A 19,076-nucleotide genomic window follows, 5' to 3' on the forward strand; every position below is an offset into this window, starting at 1 on the left:
AAGATCCCAGGGATTATGTCAATACAATGATCCTCTGGCCTCTCTGGGGGTAACTGTCCTAGAAGTGAATCGGCAAAACAATCAACATATTCACTTAAGAAATCGATCTTATCTTGATCTACGGGAGCTACAGCATCATGCTCAACATTATCACGTACAAAGACCAAGTAAGAACAAGCTGATTTCTTTATTGCCTTTGAAATAGATATATGGCTTACAATGGGTGTGGTACTCCCAATAGTACCCGCATCAATACAAACTTTCCTACCCCTATGAGTAAACATAATTTTCTTATCTTTGTGCAAAATCTTGGGATCCAATCGGTAATGCCAAGGCATCCCAAGTATCACATCACATCCCGTAAGTGGTGCCACGAGGAAGTCTTCATGATCCAAATATCCCTGAATCTGTATGCGAAGCTTCCCAATGATGGGAGTGACCTTAACTTTCTTGCCCTCAAAGGTAGCATCTGCATGAAAGTCCATGCCCAATTCCTCAGGCTTTAATCCAAGAGTAGCAGCCATCTATATGGATATGAAGTTATCTGTTGAGGCATTATCAAAAAGGAATAAAGCTGTTTGGCCCTTTAACTTGCCCCACGCTTTGCATAAAATCCTGCTCGTTGCTTCATGTGCAGTGTTACCCTGAACATCGGGTATAACATTCACACTCGGTTTGGCATCCTACACATTATTCTTTTTGAGATTCTGGGAGCATTGAGCTTTCATGTGATCTTTGCTCCCACATGAGAAGCACTTCCTCTCTCTCATGCAATCAAAGATATACTGTCTGGACAGCTTAGGATCATCCTTTTTACCCCCCCGGCTTCTTTTCTGAGCCCCATTTTGCATCCTTGGACTCATGAGACAAAAACTTAGGTGGCTGTCCACCCTTTTTCTACTCATTTCCAGCTCTGAATTTTCCCTTGTATGAGCTAAATTCTTGTCTTTTTGATGCTCTCTTGCCATGCAACTCCTCAGAAATAGTTGCCGAGTATATGAGCTCCTGTAAAGTGTTGTGGGGGTACACTGCAAGGCTCTTTTGAATGATTCGTTGCAGCCCTGACTCAAACTTTCTTTTCTTCTCGTCCTCACTAATCGTCATGAAAGGTGTGACTTGGAGAAGAATCCGCCAAAACTTTGGAACATAAGAAGAAACGGATTCGCCTTCACCCTGTGTTAGCCAATCCCATTCCTTTCGTACATCCTTCTCAAAGTGAGGAGGAAGGAACCAATCATAAAATTGCTCTTTGAAAGCACTCCATGTACGGGCAGTTGTCCTATCCAAAAGCTTTGCCATCCACCAATCACTTGCAGTCTCTTTAAGATGCATACCCACATGCCTGAGCATAGATTTCTCGGTAAATTTCTCAGTGCAAAAGGCTATTTCAAATTGCCTTATGAAAGCAACTGCCTTGGTAGAATCCAACCTTCCATTATAGCTCTCGAATTTAATATCCTTGTCCCTTGATTTGAACTCTTTGGCCTTCTTGCCATGACGGGTATCCCGACGCTCTAATACATCATCCTTCTCATCATGCCTATGTTGGCAACGACACTCAAATTTAGGGCTAATTTTCCGCGTAACACCTTTCACTCTGGATGAAACTTTAGGAGCAAGAACATACCTAGAAGATGGAGACACCACCGACAATGCATGAAAATCTTCTGCATCTCTCAAATGGGCTAAAAACCCCTCATCATCCCCACGAGCTACATGTCGATATACATCATCTCTTCAGGCTGCATGCCCTCTCAAATCTGTTGCATGGACTGCAAGCCCCCTCAAAATACTTGCTCGGGCTGCATGCCCACTTACATCACTTGTTCGGGCTGCATGCCCTCTTACATCACTGGGGCGGGCTGCATGCCCTCTCATAATATCATCAGAATTCCCTTCACGGGATAATCCTTGAGGTAAGAATGGATTTTTATGGTTTTTCTTAATTTCCTCAAATGACTTCTCTTCTCAACCCCTCTCAAGCTTGAGAAGTTTTCTAAATGATTGTTTTAATTCAAATCAAGCTTTCCCTAAGAATCTTAATGTTTAATTAAGAGAAAATTAATCATTATGCTTATTTAGAATGCTTTCTTTATATCTCTCTCTCTCAAAAAGAATAGTCATCTCTATGGCTAATTCTTTAGCAAAAGAATACTTCTCATTGATAAATTCTTATTTCTAAACCAAACTCTAGGCTTGATAAGCTAAAGATTAAGAAAATGATATTTTCATGATTTTGTGTTAATAAAATAATAGTTATTTCTTTTAGATTATTTATAAGTAGTTAAAAACTACTTTAATTGACTCTAAATGTTGCCCTCATCATCGGAAACAACTTCGCCACGGCTTTTTAAATAAGCAACAGCCAACTCTCGAGGTTTGTCGATTCCCATATGTTGGGCAATTGCATCAAAAGTGACCACATCAACCTTGACATGAGACTTTGATTCTATGACTCTCTGTATATCAGGATCTCTTTGTAAAGCACGGAGCTCTTCAAGCTCATTCATCAAGGCATCAATATCTTGCTAATCCTCAGCCTGGCAGATAACGGTGGATCGTTACCCGCCAAAGCTCCAACATGATCCCTATCTCTATCTTCTTCCGACAGGCGAATATGGGTGATAGAGTCCTCCACAGAATGATTACACTGGCTGGCCATAATGTGTCTTTCAACTTTTCAGAAAGAAAAGAATTTTCCATGCCCCAGAATCGCTCTCTACCAGTTTCCAAGTATGATACCGAATAGACTGCAAGGGTGCAACAGTGCCCCTACACAAACAAGAGGGCCACGAAGTCTTTCCGCACGCTCACTGCCGCTTAAACCAAAGGTAACCTCTTTCGAGACGCGACAATAAGATGAGGGCTACCTCAGAATCCCAACCTTCTCTCACGGATAATGACTCCTTACAGCAATATCCACCATCATATTAGGCATAACTATATAGAAAGCCAAGCTCTGATACCAATGTAAACGGAAGGGACAACTGAACACGGAAAATCTAATCAATCATGAAATCTGAAAATACACATATGCATGCCAGATAAAACAAGAGGACAAATTTGCACAGTACACCACACTAAGGGCCAAAAGATGAGCTGACCCCCCCACTTTATGGTTAGATTACCAAAAAGGAGTTTGCTTCCAATACAACTTTGCGGGTGCCCAAGGTTCACCTCTAGCTGCATCTGTTTCTTCCAATACAATATGAAAACAAGAAAAACATCACATAATCTGAATTTGCTGACAATTCTCAACACAAGAGAGCATTCCCGGCATCAAGCACATGCAGCACAACTATGGACAGCCCATAGCACTCCCACATCAGCCCGGGACAACTCAACATCTTCATCGTTTCATGCTGAGATCGACCAAAGGTTTCATGTGAAACAGGTCACTGGATGTAAGCTGAAACAGGTCTTTGTTTACATGTGGAATCGGGTTGTTGGTTTCTCGTGGGAAACATGTTACATGCAAGCTGTCATGGATGCAAGGAAGGGCACAGGCTTGCGTACAGCCCTATTGCTGATGGGACAAGGGTCTAGGGTTCCATGTTTGAGATGGAAAGCATCCTTGGAAAGCAGGAAGGTTGTCCAGGTGTGTCTTCAGTGTGCTATGTTGTGTTGTACCGAGAGTTTTCCTTTGGAAACAACTTGGAGTCTTTTGCGTGTGGATAGGAGCACTGATGGATCAGGGTGTATTTTGCTCATAGGGTGAGAGACTATGAGTAGTGGAAGTCACCCGGATCAATGGAGAAAGCTTCTGTATGCAAGACTCATTGTATCAGTCTTTTGATTTTGTATGGCTGAGCTATATGGCTGAGGGTGGAGATGAAGGCATTCCTCTCTCTCAATTCGATTGTGCTCTGAGGCTGTGTTGTACATTTCAAAGCTCTTATATGAATTAAAGAAATACTGCAAGTGGCGCCACTGCGTCTTGGGGACAATCGGTGTTCATGTACTGTTCGCAGGAGTGCTCTAGCTCCCCCTGTTTGTTTTCCTTTTCTAGGTCTTCAAAGGTGTTGAAGTGTTTTGTGTGCCAATTTGTTTTGCACCACCCTTCGGTTTTTTGTATGAAGACCAAGGCCGGTTTACACTGACTGGTGTTCCTAGTCTTTTGAGTGCTGGCCGTACAGTAGGGCAGCCTCTCTCACACCTGATTTGCTGATTGTACTGCAGTTCTTCTCCTGAGAGCTGGTCATACAGCAGGACAACATCCTCTCTCTCTTTTTCCAGAGTGGCCACTGATTCTAGGGCTGTTTTGGAGGTATCAGGGACTGTTTTGAGAGCTCCTTTAGGGCAGATTTGAGGCTCCGTTCTGGGGGCTGTTTTGGCACGGAATTTGGGGCTAGATTTGGCACCGTACCGGGCTGTTGTTCCGAGGCTGCTTTGCACTGGTTTATGGTGCTAATTGATACCCAGGTCTTTGAACAAGTGTTTGCTGAGTTTTGTGGAAAATCCGATGCAAGACCACACCCGCACCCTTCCACTGCAGCCTGCGTCCTAAAGATTGTTTCAGTGTTCGTTCAATCGGTCGGTGTCCCGAGTGTCCGGGGCTTGTTTTCTAAGTCTGGATCAGTTTTAATTGTCAGAATATGCAGCGGAGATGAAGACAAGATCTGAAAACACCTAGAGCAAGTGCACAGCAGAAAAACGCAGAAATGAGAAGAAGAAGAAGAAGAAGAATGTATTATCGTCCTCTGGGAGCCGATAAACGGCCCATAGGACCTCCACGAAATTATTACAAAGTTGTAAGAAACAAAAAACAAAGCCTCCTCCCTTCATTGGAGGGAAATACAAAGCCTTCTCCCTTCATGGGGGAGAGAGAGAGAGAGAGAGAGAGAGAAGCGTATAACTCTGCTATATACACAAGAAAATCCCAGAATACAAGATGTAGAGCGTGTGGCGCCATTTTATATGGCCCTAGGTAGCCAGTCGGCCTGCTGATAAACAGCCGACAACCAGCAAAAATGCCCACGACCAGCTCTGGTGCAGTTGGCCAGCAGACAAGCAATCGGCCAGGTCAGCACCCCAGGTCGGGTCCCCAGTGTCCAGTCGGCCAGCATTTGGAACAGCCGATAGGCACAAAACAGCCTCCCACACCAGGGAAAAAATGGGAAAAATAGGGAAAAATATGGAGAGTGGGGAAAAATGAGAAAACACCTAAATCGGGCGGGCACACCCACAACAGAGGCCTTGGTGTAAATATACAGACAAGGGATGACTACTAACACCCCCTCTCAACTCCTGGATGTGGAACCAACACCAGTAAGCTGGAGTGCCGTTGGAGCATAGCCTGAGGTAGAGACTTCGTGAAGAGGTCTGCCGCATTGTCCTCCATCAAACAATAAAGAAGCAAGATGTCACCAACCAAGATCTTCTCACGAACAAAGTGATATTGTATCTCTATGTGCTTGGTCCGGGCATGGAAGACCGGGTTCCGAGCAATAGCTATACAACTCTGGTTATCGCACTAGATGACTGTGGGCTACTTTTGTGGAAAGTTGGAAACCCAATCTCGCCAAGCAACCTCTGCAGCCACACAACCTCGCAAGCAGCACCACAAGCAGCCCGGTACTCTGCCTCTGTCAATGACAAGGCAATAGTTGGCTGCCTCTTGCTGCTCCATGAAACCGCTCCTGAGCCGGCGAAAAACTGTAGCCTGATGTTGATCTCCTCGTGTTTGGATCTCCTCCCCAATCTGAGTCACTCCATCCTTGGAGTCTGACTCCATCCATCAATCCCCCTCCTATGTAAAAGAGTCCAAGATCCTTCGTACCCTGCAGATACCGTGAAACCGATCCTGTCAAGTGGGAAAGACTCCGTTGGACACCCACACGCTTAATAGCACAACTTTAAAACCACGAATATGAAATGCAACTTGAAATTTAAATGAACAGAAATGGAAAGATGGACACCAGCACTGGGGCCGGAACGGGCCGACCCCCCCCTCAATATATGATATATTTATTGGGAGTATTTAATGAATACAATGCTCCATGGGTTCTGAGAACCAGATAATGTCCATGTACATATGAAAACAGTACCAAACAAGTAGGCTCGAATTTTCGATGTAGAAGCTTGAAGCAGAACGACCACTAGTGTGGTCCAATCTCTACGGTCCTGTGCTTTCACTGGACTCCGCGGAGAGCGCCTCACTGGTGTTCCGAGACCACGCACAAACAGGCGCTCTCGTACTAACGCCTGGCTCTCCCGATCTCAGCACCTTTGGACCGAGGTTCGCCAATACAGCTTGGACAACCCGGCACCGAACGGGTGTTGGCCGAGCGGGATGAATCTTTTATCAGATTTAAACATATAATACTTTACTCAAATCTGAAAATCACTTACTTGTAGATGGTTGATAGGAAACCAATACTTGTGGTTTGCTGAGGATGAAACCACCCTTGTTGAAGAAAGAGTAGCCTCGTGAAGAATCACCAAGATAAGTTCCACCACAAAGGGCACAGCCGCCTGCTGTGAGAGAGAGAAACTTCCACTTGCAAGAGAGGAGAGAGACAATACACAGCTACCAGCAGAGGTTTAGAGCTTTGGTGACTGCATGAAGAAGAGTTGGGGAGGGACAGCCGACTGTAGTAGCACAGAAACAGGTAGCCTTCAGGTGGTGGCAGCCGGCTGCAACCAGTAGCCGCTTAAGCACAGCAGATTCAGCAGCCGCCTTGGGGTAAACATGCGCCAGAGTACAGCCTGTGGGTAAACACCAGCCTGCGCAGCCACCTGGATGAGAATATGCGCAGCAGTACGGAGATAGATGGTGGCCACCTGCTGTGCAGTTCGCAGCCAGCCGCCTGGGGACAGGTACGTGCAGAATATAGGGAGCCGCCTGCAGCAAGCTAGTCGCCAGCAGAAAGAGATGGGAAGAGTCGCCGGTTGGTGAAAATCAACGCCAGGGAGAAGCGATGGATGCTCCGCTTGAAGAAGGGAGTCTCTTTTTAATAAAATTAAAGTGAAGATAACCTTAGTGATACCCACGCATGCATGTGGGGGATTAGTGGGGGTTGGTGACCATGCCCACCCCCACACTCACTTAAAAGTGGGGCTCCCCACCTTGGCCCCAAAGTGGGTGCCCAAAGGGGGTGCCCACTTTTAAATAAGTGTGAACACCTAACCTTATAAATCAAAGGGTTAGAATATAAAACATTAAAACAACATGTACCATATACTTACCACCTGTTCACATGCACTGAAACTTGTCAGAATACAGGGCAGACTTCACGACTCACTGGCAGGCGTCCCCGCTCAGTAAGTAACACGTCAGGCAGGCAAACACACAAATACATGTCATGCGAAAACAGTTTCAAGCATGCAAATCATGTGTGCATGTGCAAATAGTAACATGGACATATCTCCCGTTCATGGAACAAGTACAAAATATCTGTCGGCACAAAACTGGCACGACATAAAAACATAAAAACCTGGTCTTCCTATGGAGTGACAGTCCCATAGGTAAGACACAATTCCAGGCACGAGTTTCCCTATGGTGTGACAGTCCCATAGGTAAAACACGGCACGAATACCGGCTCTTCCATGGCGTGACAGTCCCATGGATCGAACACAGTCCAGGTCATACACGGGTGGCACTGATCTGGCTCCCGTCCATACGACACCATCCTGCTAACACACGGGTGGCACCAGTCTGGCTCCCGTCCATGTCAGCAAAATACTGGCCTCTTCACATGAGACACCGGCCTGGCCTCAAGTGAACGAGACGCAAAAACTAGGAATGGACCAAATGGTCGGCCAATTGGTGACATACCGCAAGATCCGCAATCCTGCCTCCCAAAGAGTCCTCTGCAAACATGAGCTCAACAGCCTCATCAAGAAGCTCCCGTCCAATCTGGTATGCATCAACCAAGACAATGATCTGCTTCCGAGTCAAGGAGGCATCATACTGCTCACAAGGATCAACAACTGTTACGGTGGGATGCCAAGTCCTGGAAACCTGCTAAAGACCACTCAAGGCCTTCGAAAACCTATAAACCACCCCTTCTGAATCCAGAACCACAAAGCTTGGAGAATGTGCAATATCCACCTCCTCCTGCAAGTAATCAACTGCCACCTGCCTGGCCTTCCAATAGGTCCCTGTGGAAAGAGCTTCCTCAACTACAAGAGTTTCTCTGTCCCGAATGCTATGAGACATCAGAGCATAGGTTACCTCTAAAGTTTCCTTTGACTTGCGAACACAAGAACTACCAACATCTGTACTGGAAAGTTCCTGCCAACTGCTGCCATCATCTGGCAAGCCATCCACCATTTGGTCCGGGAAAGCCTACACCTGCAACATATCCACACTTAAGTGGCCATTACGAGACTGCCACTCTTCACAAAACTGAGGACCTGGGAGAGAGAGTGCTGAAAGTTTGTAAACTCCATTCTCCACTCCGCCTTCCCAAACTACCTCGCCTGTTGCTTTGTCCGGGAGAGCAACAAAATGCTCATCAAACTCCACCCGTATGCCAGCCTTGCAAACCTGATGCACTGACAACAGATGAAAACCAAGTGATGGAACATACAACACTTGGGAGGAATGCTTCCCCCCTCTACCATCGGGAACTATCTCCAACCTGCCCTCACTATGAACTGGGATAGTGGATGTATCCCCAATAAGAATGTGACCAGAATACCTGCAAAGATCCTGTAAAGATGTGCGGGAAGGAGTCATGTGCTTGGAAGCACCACTGTCTTGTCAGAATACGCAGCGGAGATGATGACCAAATCTGGGAACACGAGCAAATGCAATGCAGAAAAACAACACGAGAGAGAGAGAGAGAGAGAGAGAGAGAGGCGTGTAACTCTGCTCTATATACACAAAGAAGATCCCGAATATGATACAAGATGACAAGGGGGCTATGGGGCCATTTTATATGGCTCCAACACTACAGTCAGCCTGCTCATAGGTCGCCGACAGGCCTAGATCTACACGACCAGCCCATAGACACCCAGTCGGCTAGTTATGACCAGTCGGCCAGCAATGCCAAGGTGCCCACGACCTGTACCACAGTCGGCCAGCACACCAGAGCTGAGGTCGGATACTGCAGGTACAGTCAGCCATAGTTGTTTCTCGTACGCGTACGAACAGGTTCGTACGGTACGATACCGTCGTACGAGTCCCCCCCCCCCCCCCCAAAAAACTTTTTCCCTGGAAGAAAAAATTCCAAATGCTAAAAAAAATATAGAAACCCTGCTTTACGAAGATCCCAAATGCTCGCAATACTTTGCAACTTTCGTGTCCACTCAGTATTCCATATGGGGTTGTTGAGAGACCTAAAAAATCTGGCGAGGTAGACTGGTAGTGTACACTTGATTGGTAGGATGAGAGAATCTTGCTACATCACTTGGGGATCCCTGGTATAGGTAGGCTAGACAATTAGATTCTCAACTTATGCACGAGGGAGAAGATTTGGACATGGCCATTTTGATCTAGAGAGGAGTCCCTAAACTTATCACCCTAGATGCACTCCTTGTATTTGTGTAAGGACGGTCCCTTAGTCATAAACGCTACATTGGGAGACCTTTGGTATTGCATTACCCATCCAGGTTCTTTTTTGGAGACAATCGGGAGATCCAACCGGAAGAGACACATATCCATGTTCTAGTTCTTCAAGCACTGTAGACTCCTCCCCTCCCAACCTTCCCTCACATTCAAGCTTGAAGCTCCATAGGTTGTAAGTGTAAAAAATAAAAACCGTATTTTATCGTACGGTATCCGAAAATTTCATATCGTACCAAAAATTCCCGTACGGTATCGTATTTTCGTACCGAGACAACCATGCAGTCGGCCACCTACCAAGATCTCTTGCCACCACAGATGTGCCACCCAAGCCACAGAAAAAATGGGAAAAATGGGGGAAAAATACGGGGAGTGAGGAAAAATGAGAACACCTACAAGGGCAGGCACACCCACAACAAAGGCCCTGGTGTCTACAGCAAGACAGGAGATGACTTCTAACACCCCCTCTCAGCTCCTGGCTGTGAAACCAACCACAAGGAGCTGGGGTGCCGCCTGAGCAAATCCTGAGATAGCGACTTCGTGAAGAGGTCCACCGTACTGTCCTCCGTCGAACAGAACTCTAGCAAGATGTCATCAGCAACGAACTGTTCACGAACAAAGTGCCTCTGGATAACCATGGGTTCCTTCAGTGGAAGCCCAATCCTGCCACACAACCTCTCCAACCTCACCACCTCACAAGCAACATCACAAGTAGCCCGGTACTCTGCCTCTGTCATCGACAGGCAAAAGATGACTGCCCCTTACTGCTCCATAAAACTGCTCCTGGGCCTAAAGTAGATCTCCTCATGTCCGGATCTCCTCCCCAATCTGAGTCACTCCAACCGTGGAGTCGGACTCCATCAATCAATCCCCCTCCTGTGTAAAAGAGTCCATGATCCTTCGCATGCTACAGAAACCACAAGATATGCAATCCTGCCTCCCAGAGAGTCATCTGCAACCATGAGCTCAACTGCCTCATAAGGAAGCTCCCGTCCAATCTGGTGTCCATCAACCAAATCAATGAACCATTCTGCTTCCGAGTCAAAGAGGCATCACACTGCTCACAAGGATCAACACTTGTTACGGTGCAAAGCCAAGTCCTGGAAACCTGCTGAAGACCACACAAGGCCTTCTGAAACCTACCAACCACCCCCTCTGAATCCGGAACCACAAAGCCTGGAGAATCCACCTTCTTCTGCAAGTAATCAACTGCCACCTGCCTGGCTTTTCAAAAGGTTCCCGTGGAAAGAACATCCTCATCTACAAGAATTTCTTTGTCCCGAATACTACGAGACATCAGAGCATAAGTTACTTGTTCAGTTTCCTCTGACTGACGAACACAAGAACCACCAACATCAGTGCTGCCATCATCTGGCAAGCTATCCTCCATCTGGTCCCGGAAAGCCTGCACCTGCAGCATATCCACACTTAAGTTCCCATTACCAGACTGCTACTCATCACAAACCTGAGGACCTGGGAGAGAGAGTGCTGAAAGCTTGTAAACTCCATTCTCCACTCCGCCTTTCCAAACCACCTGGCCTGTTGCTTTGTCCCAGAGAGCAACAAAATGCTCATCAAACTCCACCCATACGCCAGTCTTGCAAACCTGATGCACTAACAACAGATGAAAACCAAGTGACGGAACATACAACACCTGGGAGGAATGCTTCCCCCCTCTGCCATCGATTACTATCTCCAACCTACCCTCACTGTGAACTGGGATAGTGGATGTATCCCAGTAAGAATGTGACCAAAATACCTGCAGAGATCCTTTAAATCTGAACGGGAAGGAGTCATGTGCCTGGAAGCACCACTGTCTAGAATCCACTCCCGAGTATTTGTAGCGGCGAGTCCTCCAACCTCCTTCCTCCCTGAAGAAAATGAAACATCGGTGTCCATCACCTCCAAGTGCACAAAAGCCGGAGTCTTCATGATTGCTGCTACGGAATCTTCACCCTTCTCGGTCTTCCGCTTGGGACACTACCTCCAATAGTGGCCTTTCTCGCCACAATCATTACAGGTCCTCTCTGCCTTTAGTTTCTCGCGGTCAGCGTCGGACTTCTCCGATGAAGCCTTCCCTTTGCCCGAGTTACGGCCTTTCAATCGTTGGCCAGTTAAGGCCTCCGAACCTCCGCCCCGTGGAGGGTTCGCGAATCGTTCCTCCTGGTCCAAGACCATGGGCACAAGCTCCTCCCACGTGATGGTGCTGAGCCTGCCACTGGTAATCAAAGACAATTAAAATGCTGAATACTGAGAGGGCAAGTGCGACAGCAATGTTATGGCCATGTCCTATGACGATATCTCCTTCCCAGCCTGAAGAACTTCCTGCTGAAGAGCCTGCAGCTTGTTAATATGCTCCCGCGTCGTCGACGACTTTGCATGGCTCATAACCCACATCTGTACTTCCAAGGAAATCCTCTTCATGGGCGATACCCTGTTGTAAAGAGAAGCCAAATGCTGCCATATACCTCTGGCCAGCGTCATATGCTTTATATGATTGATTACCTGCGGTGTGCAGATGAGGAAGATAAATGAACGGACCCTACGGACCCTAGCGCTGACACAATCCCACAACTGTGCATGTGCCTCCCGGTCCTTTCGGATCGACAGTAACTCCCCTTCCTCTACTTCCGGCCGTGGAACCCCAACCACGATGAAATCAGCAAGGTCGTAAGACTCCAGAACAAATTCCATCATAGCCTTCCATATGCCGTAGTTGTTCCCGTCCAACTGACGGTCCACCGGGGAGTGTAGGGATCTTCACATGCCTCTTGGCCATCTCTAACACATCTGCCATTACGGGGATGTACTCTGAAGAAGGGTGGGTGGGTGGGTGGGAACAAAGAAGAACTTACACTTGCAAGTGGCTGTCCAACAAATCAGCCCACCGTCCTCTTGCTTCTCCTCTTCCCAGACAGTCCCGTACAATCCACCAATCAGCGACACAACAGTCCCCCTCTTGCTCACACAAATCCCAAGAACAATCAAGAGCCTAGGGCTCTTATACCATGTAAAAATACGCAGCAGAGATGATGACCAAATCTAGGAACACGAGCAAATGCAATGCAGAAAAACAGCACGAGAGAGAGAGAGAGAGAGAGAGAGAGAGAGGCGTGTAACTCTGCTCTATATACACAAAGAAGATCCCGAATATGATACAAGATGACAAGGGGGCTATGGGGCCATTTTATATAGCCCCAACACTGCAGTCGGCCTGCTCATGCTCATAGGCAGCCGACAGGCCTAGATCTCCACGACCAGCCCATAGACACCCAGTCAACCAGCAATGCCAGGGTGTCCACAACCTGTACCACAGTCGGCCAGCACCAGAGCTGAAGGCGGGTACTGCAGGTCACACCCATAACAAAGGCCCTGGTGTCTACAGAAAGACAGGAGATGACTTCTAACATATCTAGAATCCACTCCCGAGTATCCATAGCGGAGAGTCCTTCAACCTCCTCCCTGCACAAAGAAGATGAAACACCGGTGTCCATAACCTCTAGGTGCACAAAAGCTGGAGTCTTCACGGTTGCTGCTGAGGATTCTGCACCCTTCTCGGTGCTCCGCTTAGGACACTTCCTCCAATAGTAGCCTTTCTCGCCACAATCATTACAGGTTCTCTCGGCCTTCAGTTTCTCTCGATTTGAGTTCGCCTTCTTCTCAGAAGACTTCTCCAATGAAGCCTTCCCTTTGCCCTTGTTGTTGTTATTACGGCCTTTCGACCGTTGGCTAGTTAAGGCCTCAGAACCTCCGCCTTGTGGAGGGTTCGTGAATCGCTCTTCTTGGTCCAAGACCATGGGCACAAGCTCCTCCCATGTGACTGTGCTGAGCTTGCCACTGGTAATCAACGAAGAATAAAAGGCTAAGTACTGAGAGGGCAAATGTGACAACAATGTTATGGCCATATCCTCTGATGATATCTCTTTCCCTGCCCCTGGAGAACTTCTTGTTGAAGAGCAAGCAGCTTGTTGATGTGCTCCCACATTGTCGACGACTTTGCAAGATTCATCACCCGCATCTGAACTTCCAAGGAGATTGTCTTCATGGGTGACACCCTGTTGTCAAGAGAAGCCAAATGCTGCCAAATACCTGTGGCCAGCATCATATGCTTTATGTGGTTGATCACCTGTGGTGTGCAATTGAGGAAGATGAAAGAACGGACTCTGGCATTGACACGATCCCATAATTGTGCCTGTGCCTCCAGTTCCTTCCGAATAGAGGGTAACTCCCCTTCCTCTAACTCCGGCTGTGGAACCCCAACAACAATGAAATCAGCAACGTCATAAGACTCCATAACAAATTCCATCATTACCTTCCATATGCCATAGTTGTTCCCGTCCAACTAACGGTCTACCGGGAACGCGGAGAGTGTCGAGATCTTCACGTGCTTCTCACCCATCTCAAGTAAATCTGCCATTGCGGGGGTGTAACTAAAAAAGGGAGGGTGGGTGGGAAAAAATGAAGAACTAAACCTACAAGTGGCTGTCCAGCAACAAGGCCCGCCTTTCACTTGCTTCTCGTCTTCTCGTACGTCCCAAAACAGTCCTCCAATCAACACTACAAACAGCCCCCTCTTGCTCACACAATTCCCAAGATCTTCCAAGAGCCTAGAGCTCTGATACCATGTCAGAATATGCAGCGGAGATGAAGACAAGATCTGAAAACACCTAGAGCAAGTGCACAGCAGAAAAACGCAAAAATGAGAGAGAGAGAGAGAGAGAGAGAAGGTATAACTCTCCTATATACACAAGAAAATCTCGGAATACAAGATGTAGAGTGTGGGGGGGCAAGGGGCCATTTTATATGGCCCCAGGCAGCCAGTCGGCCTGTTGAAAAACAACCGACAGCCAGCAAAAATGCCCACGACCAGCTCTGGCGCAGTTGGCCAGCACATAAGCAGTCGGGCCAGGTCAGCACCCTAGGTTGGGTCCCCAGTGTCCAGTGGGCCAACATCTGGAACAGCCGACAGGCACAAAACAGTCTTCCACACCAAGGAAAAAATGGAAAAAATAGGGGAAAATATGGAGTGAGGAAAAATGACACCTAAATCAGGCGGACACACCCACAATAGAGGCCCTCGTGTAAATATACAGACGGGAGATGACTGCTAACATCAATTTCTCCCTCCACAGTACATGACCAACCTTGAGGATGAGTTTTACAAGCTCTCCCAAAACACGTCACTCGTGCTAACCTACTCTAATAAAGTAATCATGTCAGCACAGAAGTTAGGTATATTCCACGAGGATAAATTGAAACAATTCATTAGAGGTCTTGATACTAACATTAGGTTTACTATACGGAATTTTGAGCCAGAGTCTTATGACAGGGCTCTCACTCTTGCTCAAAATAAAGAAATGATGCTGAACAAAGGTAAGCCCAAGCAACCCTTGACTAGCTCCAAGCCCCAACAACAATCATCAACCACCCAACAATCATCACATTAGGGGGGGGGGTTGTAGATTAGAATAGCAAAGACACTAAGAAAGAATCCCAGAGTACTTCAGGAGGCAAGAAGGATAAAAACTTCGCACCTAAGAAAACACCTAACGAAAAGACCAAGGCGAGCATCACTAGTGATATCTCCAACCAGAAGAGCAAACGCGGTATAAGGGGAAGAACACGTGTTTCTTCTGCCACACCATGGAGCATGGTAAGAAAGACTACCAAGTGGCACACTGTACAAGCCACCAAAGCTTCTGTCTCCACAGTAGTCACTGCTACCACAGCTACAACTACACCTCCCGCATCGGCCACCAATGCAATCCAACTCTTACCACCTTAAACACCGTAACCACAGTGTATTTGACAATAAGCAAGAGGGTGAGGTTGAGAAACAAAAGAAAGCCCTCATTCATGCTTATGGCACAACAAAGGGACAATAAATCATTGTTCTCTTTGATATGGGCGGCTCTAAGGATGCCATTTCTCCTCAGTCGGCTAAAAAGATGAGTTGTACACTTGTACCCCATCATCTAGACGTAGACGCGTTCACACTCTGTCTTAGCACTCACATATCTCATAAGACTCAACAATTCTCATTCATGGTTCAAAAGGCCACATTTCAACAAGACTTCATTCTCACCTCTTTTGGAGTGTGATATGCTTCTCGGCATTCAACGGTTAGGGATTATGCACCCATTCCTGATTGGAGGCACGACACTTTCACTATTGTTGATGGTGTTCCTCAGCTTGTTCTAATTCGCAGAGATAGGAATTCCCCTAATTTCACACATCCAAACCCAATGAGCTATCAGAAAAGGAGCCGAGAGTGCATTGATATATGTCCGTACCCAACAATCTTCTATTCAATCAACAACCCCATTAAACCTAAAGCTAGATGGTCTCCTATCACAGTTTCAAGACATCATGCTAAAGGATAATCTTCCACCGCAGCTCCCACCCAATCGTTCTGAGGATCATCGCATTGAGTTTGGCCCCTAGGACAGAACCGCCCAGTAAGTTCCCCTATCGCCTTTCTAAGGCATTGGAGGGCGAACTGGAGTAGCAACTTTCCCAATTACTCCGAGCTGGATTTATTCGGCCTTCATCCTCGCCCTTTGCTACACCTATCTTGTTTGTGCAGAAGAAAGACAAGTCTGCACAATTATGCGTGGACTACACACATAATTGTGCAGCTTTGGAGGGCGAACTGGAGTAGCAAATTTCCCAATTACTCTGAGCTGGATTTATTCAGCCTTCATCCTCGCCCTTTGCTACACCTATCTTGTTTGTGCAGAAGAAATACAAGTATGCACAATTATGCGTGGACTACACGGCTGTTAACAAGCTCAGTGTGAAGAACAGGTTCCCAATGCCCAGGATTGAGTATACCCTTGAGCGACTCAAGGGTGCAAAGTTCTTTTCGAAGATAAAGACTATCATCAGGTTCGGATCTTTACAGCTGACATTCCAAAAACAGCCTTCAGGACTGAACGTGGCCATTACTAGTTTGTGGTAATATCGTTCGGTCTCACCAATGCACCAGCGACATTTAACAAGATGATGTATCAAGTATTTGTGGAACTCATAGGAAAGTGCGTATTCATCTTTTTAGATTATATACTCATTTTTTTTGCTACTACAAGGCAACATGCGCTGGATGTCAAAAGGTCTTGCAACTTTTGCGAGACAATGCGCTCTACATCAATGCAAGGAAGAGCAAATTTGGAGTAGAAGAAATCCATTACCTAGGATATGTTATCAGTGCAGACCGGATTAACCTCGACCCTGAAAAGGTAAGAGTAATTCTCGAATGGGATGTGAATGCTCAAGAGATCCACTCTTTTGTAGGTCTATGCCAAGCATACAGTACCCCTATGGACAAATTTTTAGACCTTGCAGCACCTCTTACACATCTGATCAAGGACATGAAGACATGTTGACAAAAGGTGTCCGTTCACGAGCAAAGCACTCCAGGCATTTCATGCCAAAAAAAAGTTGCCTCTGAGTCTCCGGTTCTCAAATTGGCTTCATGGGATGATCCTTTCGAGGTAATCACCGATCCGAGCAATCTAGCCATAGGAGCTATCCTCCAACAAAAAGGGCGCCGAATTAAATAATGCAGAAAAGAATTATTATGTGTATGACAAGGAGTTATAGGGAGTGATAACAACGCTTAAACATTGGAAACATTTTCTTTACCGGACATGGGTGAGAAATCACAACTAAGACAGATCATCAGGCACTTAAATGGTTGCAAACCATGCCTAGTACCCAATGGAGTGACAGGCAAGCCAGATGGAGTCAGATCTTCCAACAGTTTGGAGGTATGATTGAATACATCCTTGGCTCAAATAATCCCATTGCAGATGCTCTCAATCAAAGAAGGCACAATTCAAAATTAGGAGTCCATTGTGCTTGAAATACAAAGAAAAAATCTCAATAGCATGAAGGCACAATACAAGGATTCCTTGGAATTCGGAACTCAGTAAAGATTGGCCCTACAAAAGCAGAACCGTGTCACTATACACGGGTGGCATCTCTTACAATGAACTTCAGCAGCTTCCACCATCTAGACAATCTGATTGTTTGTTGTAACGCACGATTTGCTAGGGGGTGGTGGCAGGGCCTACAACCTAGCATGCTACGCTATTGAGTTTGTCTACACACTACACCCCTACTTGCTACCCACGTGCTTGGGCAAAACCAGCTTACCTTTGGCCTGCGTGTTGGCTGCAGCTTCCCTTTGTGATCTAAAAACAAAGAGAATCAACAACTCTCTCTCTCTCTCTCTCTACACAAAACTATGCATAGCAAAGGAGCTTAAGCCAATGCAACTGAGGCAGAAGGGTGCCAAATTAGCTAAAGTCCAGGCAGCTCACAAAGAAGATAAATGGGCAGCCTTCCATGATAATAGAGCCCTCATCGAGGCCAAAACTAACCAAGCATCCATTTGCAGTAACTGATGTACCTCCAGATGCCATCTCACCAAAGCCAACAAGATTGGGATTCACAAGCAGTCAATGACGTTGAACAACACAAAACTACACATAGCAAAGGAGCTTAAGCCAATGCAACTGAAGCAGAAGGGTGCCAAATCAGCTAAAGTCCAGGCAGCTCGCAAAGAAGATAAATGGGCAGCCTTCCGTGATGATAGAGCCCTCATGAAGGATTTCAGCAAAGCCAAAACTAATCAAGCCTCCATTTGTAGTAACTGATGTACCTCCAGACATGCCAGCTTCGCCAGCTTACATGTAGGGTTTTTCTTTTCCTTTTGTCTGGACTACAGAATTAGCTCAAGACCTCCATGGTCCTGATCTTTGAATGTGGTCTCATTGGTCCTTTTTTTAAAGGAAAAATATGCGACTTCTATTAAGCATGAAAATTTGTAAACAAAATCACGGCCATCAGCAAAAGCTCTCTCTCTCTCTCTTATGCAAGGCAGGCTGTGATGAGACCCCCCACTGTTGCAATCAAATGCAGGTTACTTAACACAACATAAGGCTATCATGAAACAAATGAGGGCTTCGCCAGAGCCCTAAAATCAGACAACTCAAAACCCTCGAGTCCTGAAAAGCGTAAAACCAGATAGGTGACCAAAAAAAGGGTAGAAAGAGCTTACTGGTGGCGGGCGAGGAGCTCAGCTTGAGTCTCTTTAACAGGCGCGTCTCCCTTGTATGGGCCTTCTTCATGGGCATCGCTGCCTTCTATTGCAAACCCTGGTGCTGCTGGTGCGTGTGCGTCCATCTCCATTCGGGTAAAAAAAGGGGCGCAGAGCAATGTGACAAGCCCAACGTTGTCACTGTCTTATTCACTCTAAACCTCTTTATTAACATTTTTTTTTTTGTGAGTGCATATTCACGAACCTTAGTTTCCTATTAATTACATAAGGTATAACCTTATTGAAAGATTAAATTTTAATTTGATTTAAAAAATAAGGTTATTATTGAAAATTAATTTACATTTTATTTAAATAAGATATAACCTTATTGAAATATTAATTTTAAAATTGAATTAAAAAATCAAATTATTCTATGTAAGAGATGAGGGAAAAAAGATTATAAGACAATGTCAGAATTGCCAATATGTAAAATAAAAATGAAATAAATATCAATTGTATACA

General features: G+C 46.2%; 1 protein-coding gene across 1 annotated transcript in view; it reads right to left on the minus strand.

Moving 5' to 3' along the window:
- Positions 1–18,742, minus strand: part of LOC147641120 (OVARIAN TUMOR DOMAIN-containing deubiquitinating enzyme 5-like) — a 47,431-nt gene extending 28,689 nt beyond the window's left edge. Inside the window, exon 1 of the mRNA XM_086809865.1 lies at positions 18,576–18,742. Coding sequence (XP_086665991.1) covers positions 18,576–18,706 — 131 coding nt within the window. The 5' untranslated portion in view covers positions 18,707–18,742. The remainder of the gene's footprint in view (positions 1–18,575) is intronic.
- Positions 18,743–19,076: the final 334 nt, after the last annotated feature.

Source organism: Cibotium barometz, chromosome 2 (genome assembly GCF_041138505.1).
Source record: "Cibotium barometz isolate CiBa-2024 chromosome 2, ASM4113850v1, whole genome shotgun sequence".
Classification (NCBI taxonomy): domain Eukaryota; kingdom Viridiplantae; phylum Streptophyta; class Polypodiopsida; order Cyatheales; family Cibotiaceae; genus Cibotium; species Cibotium barometz.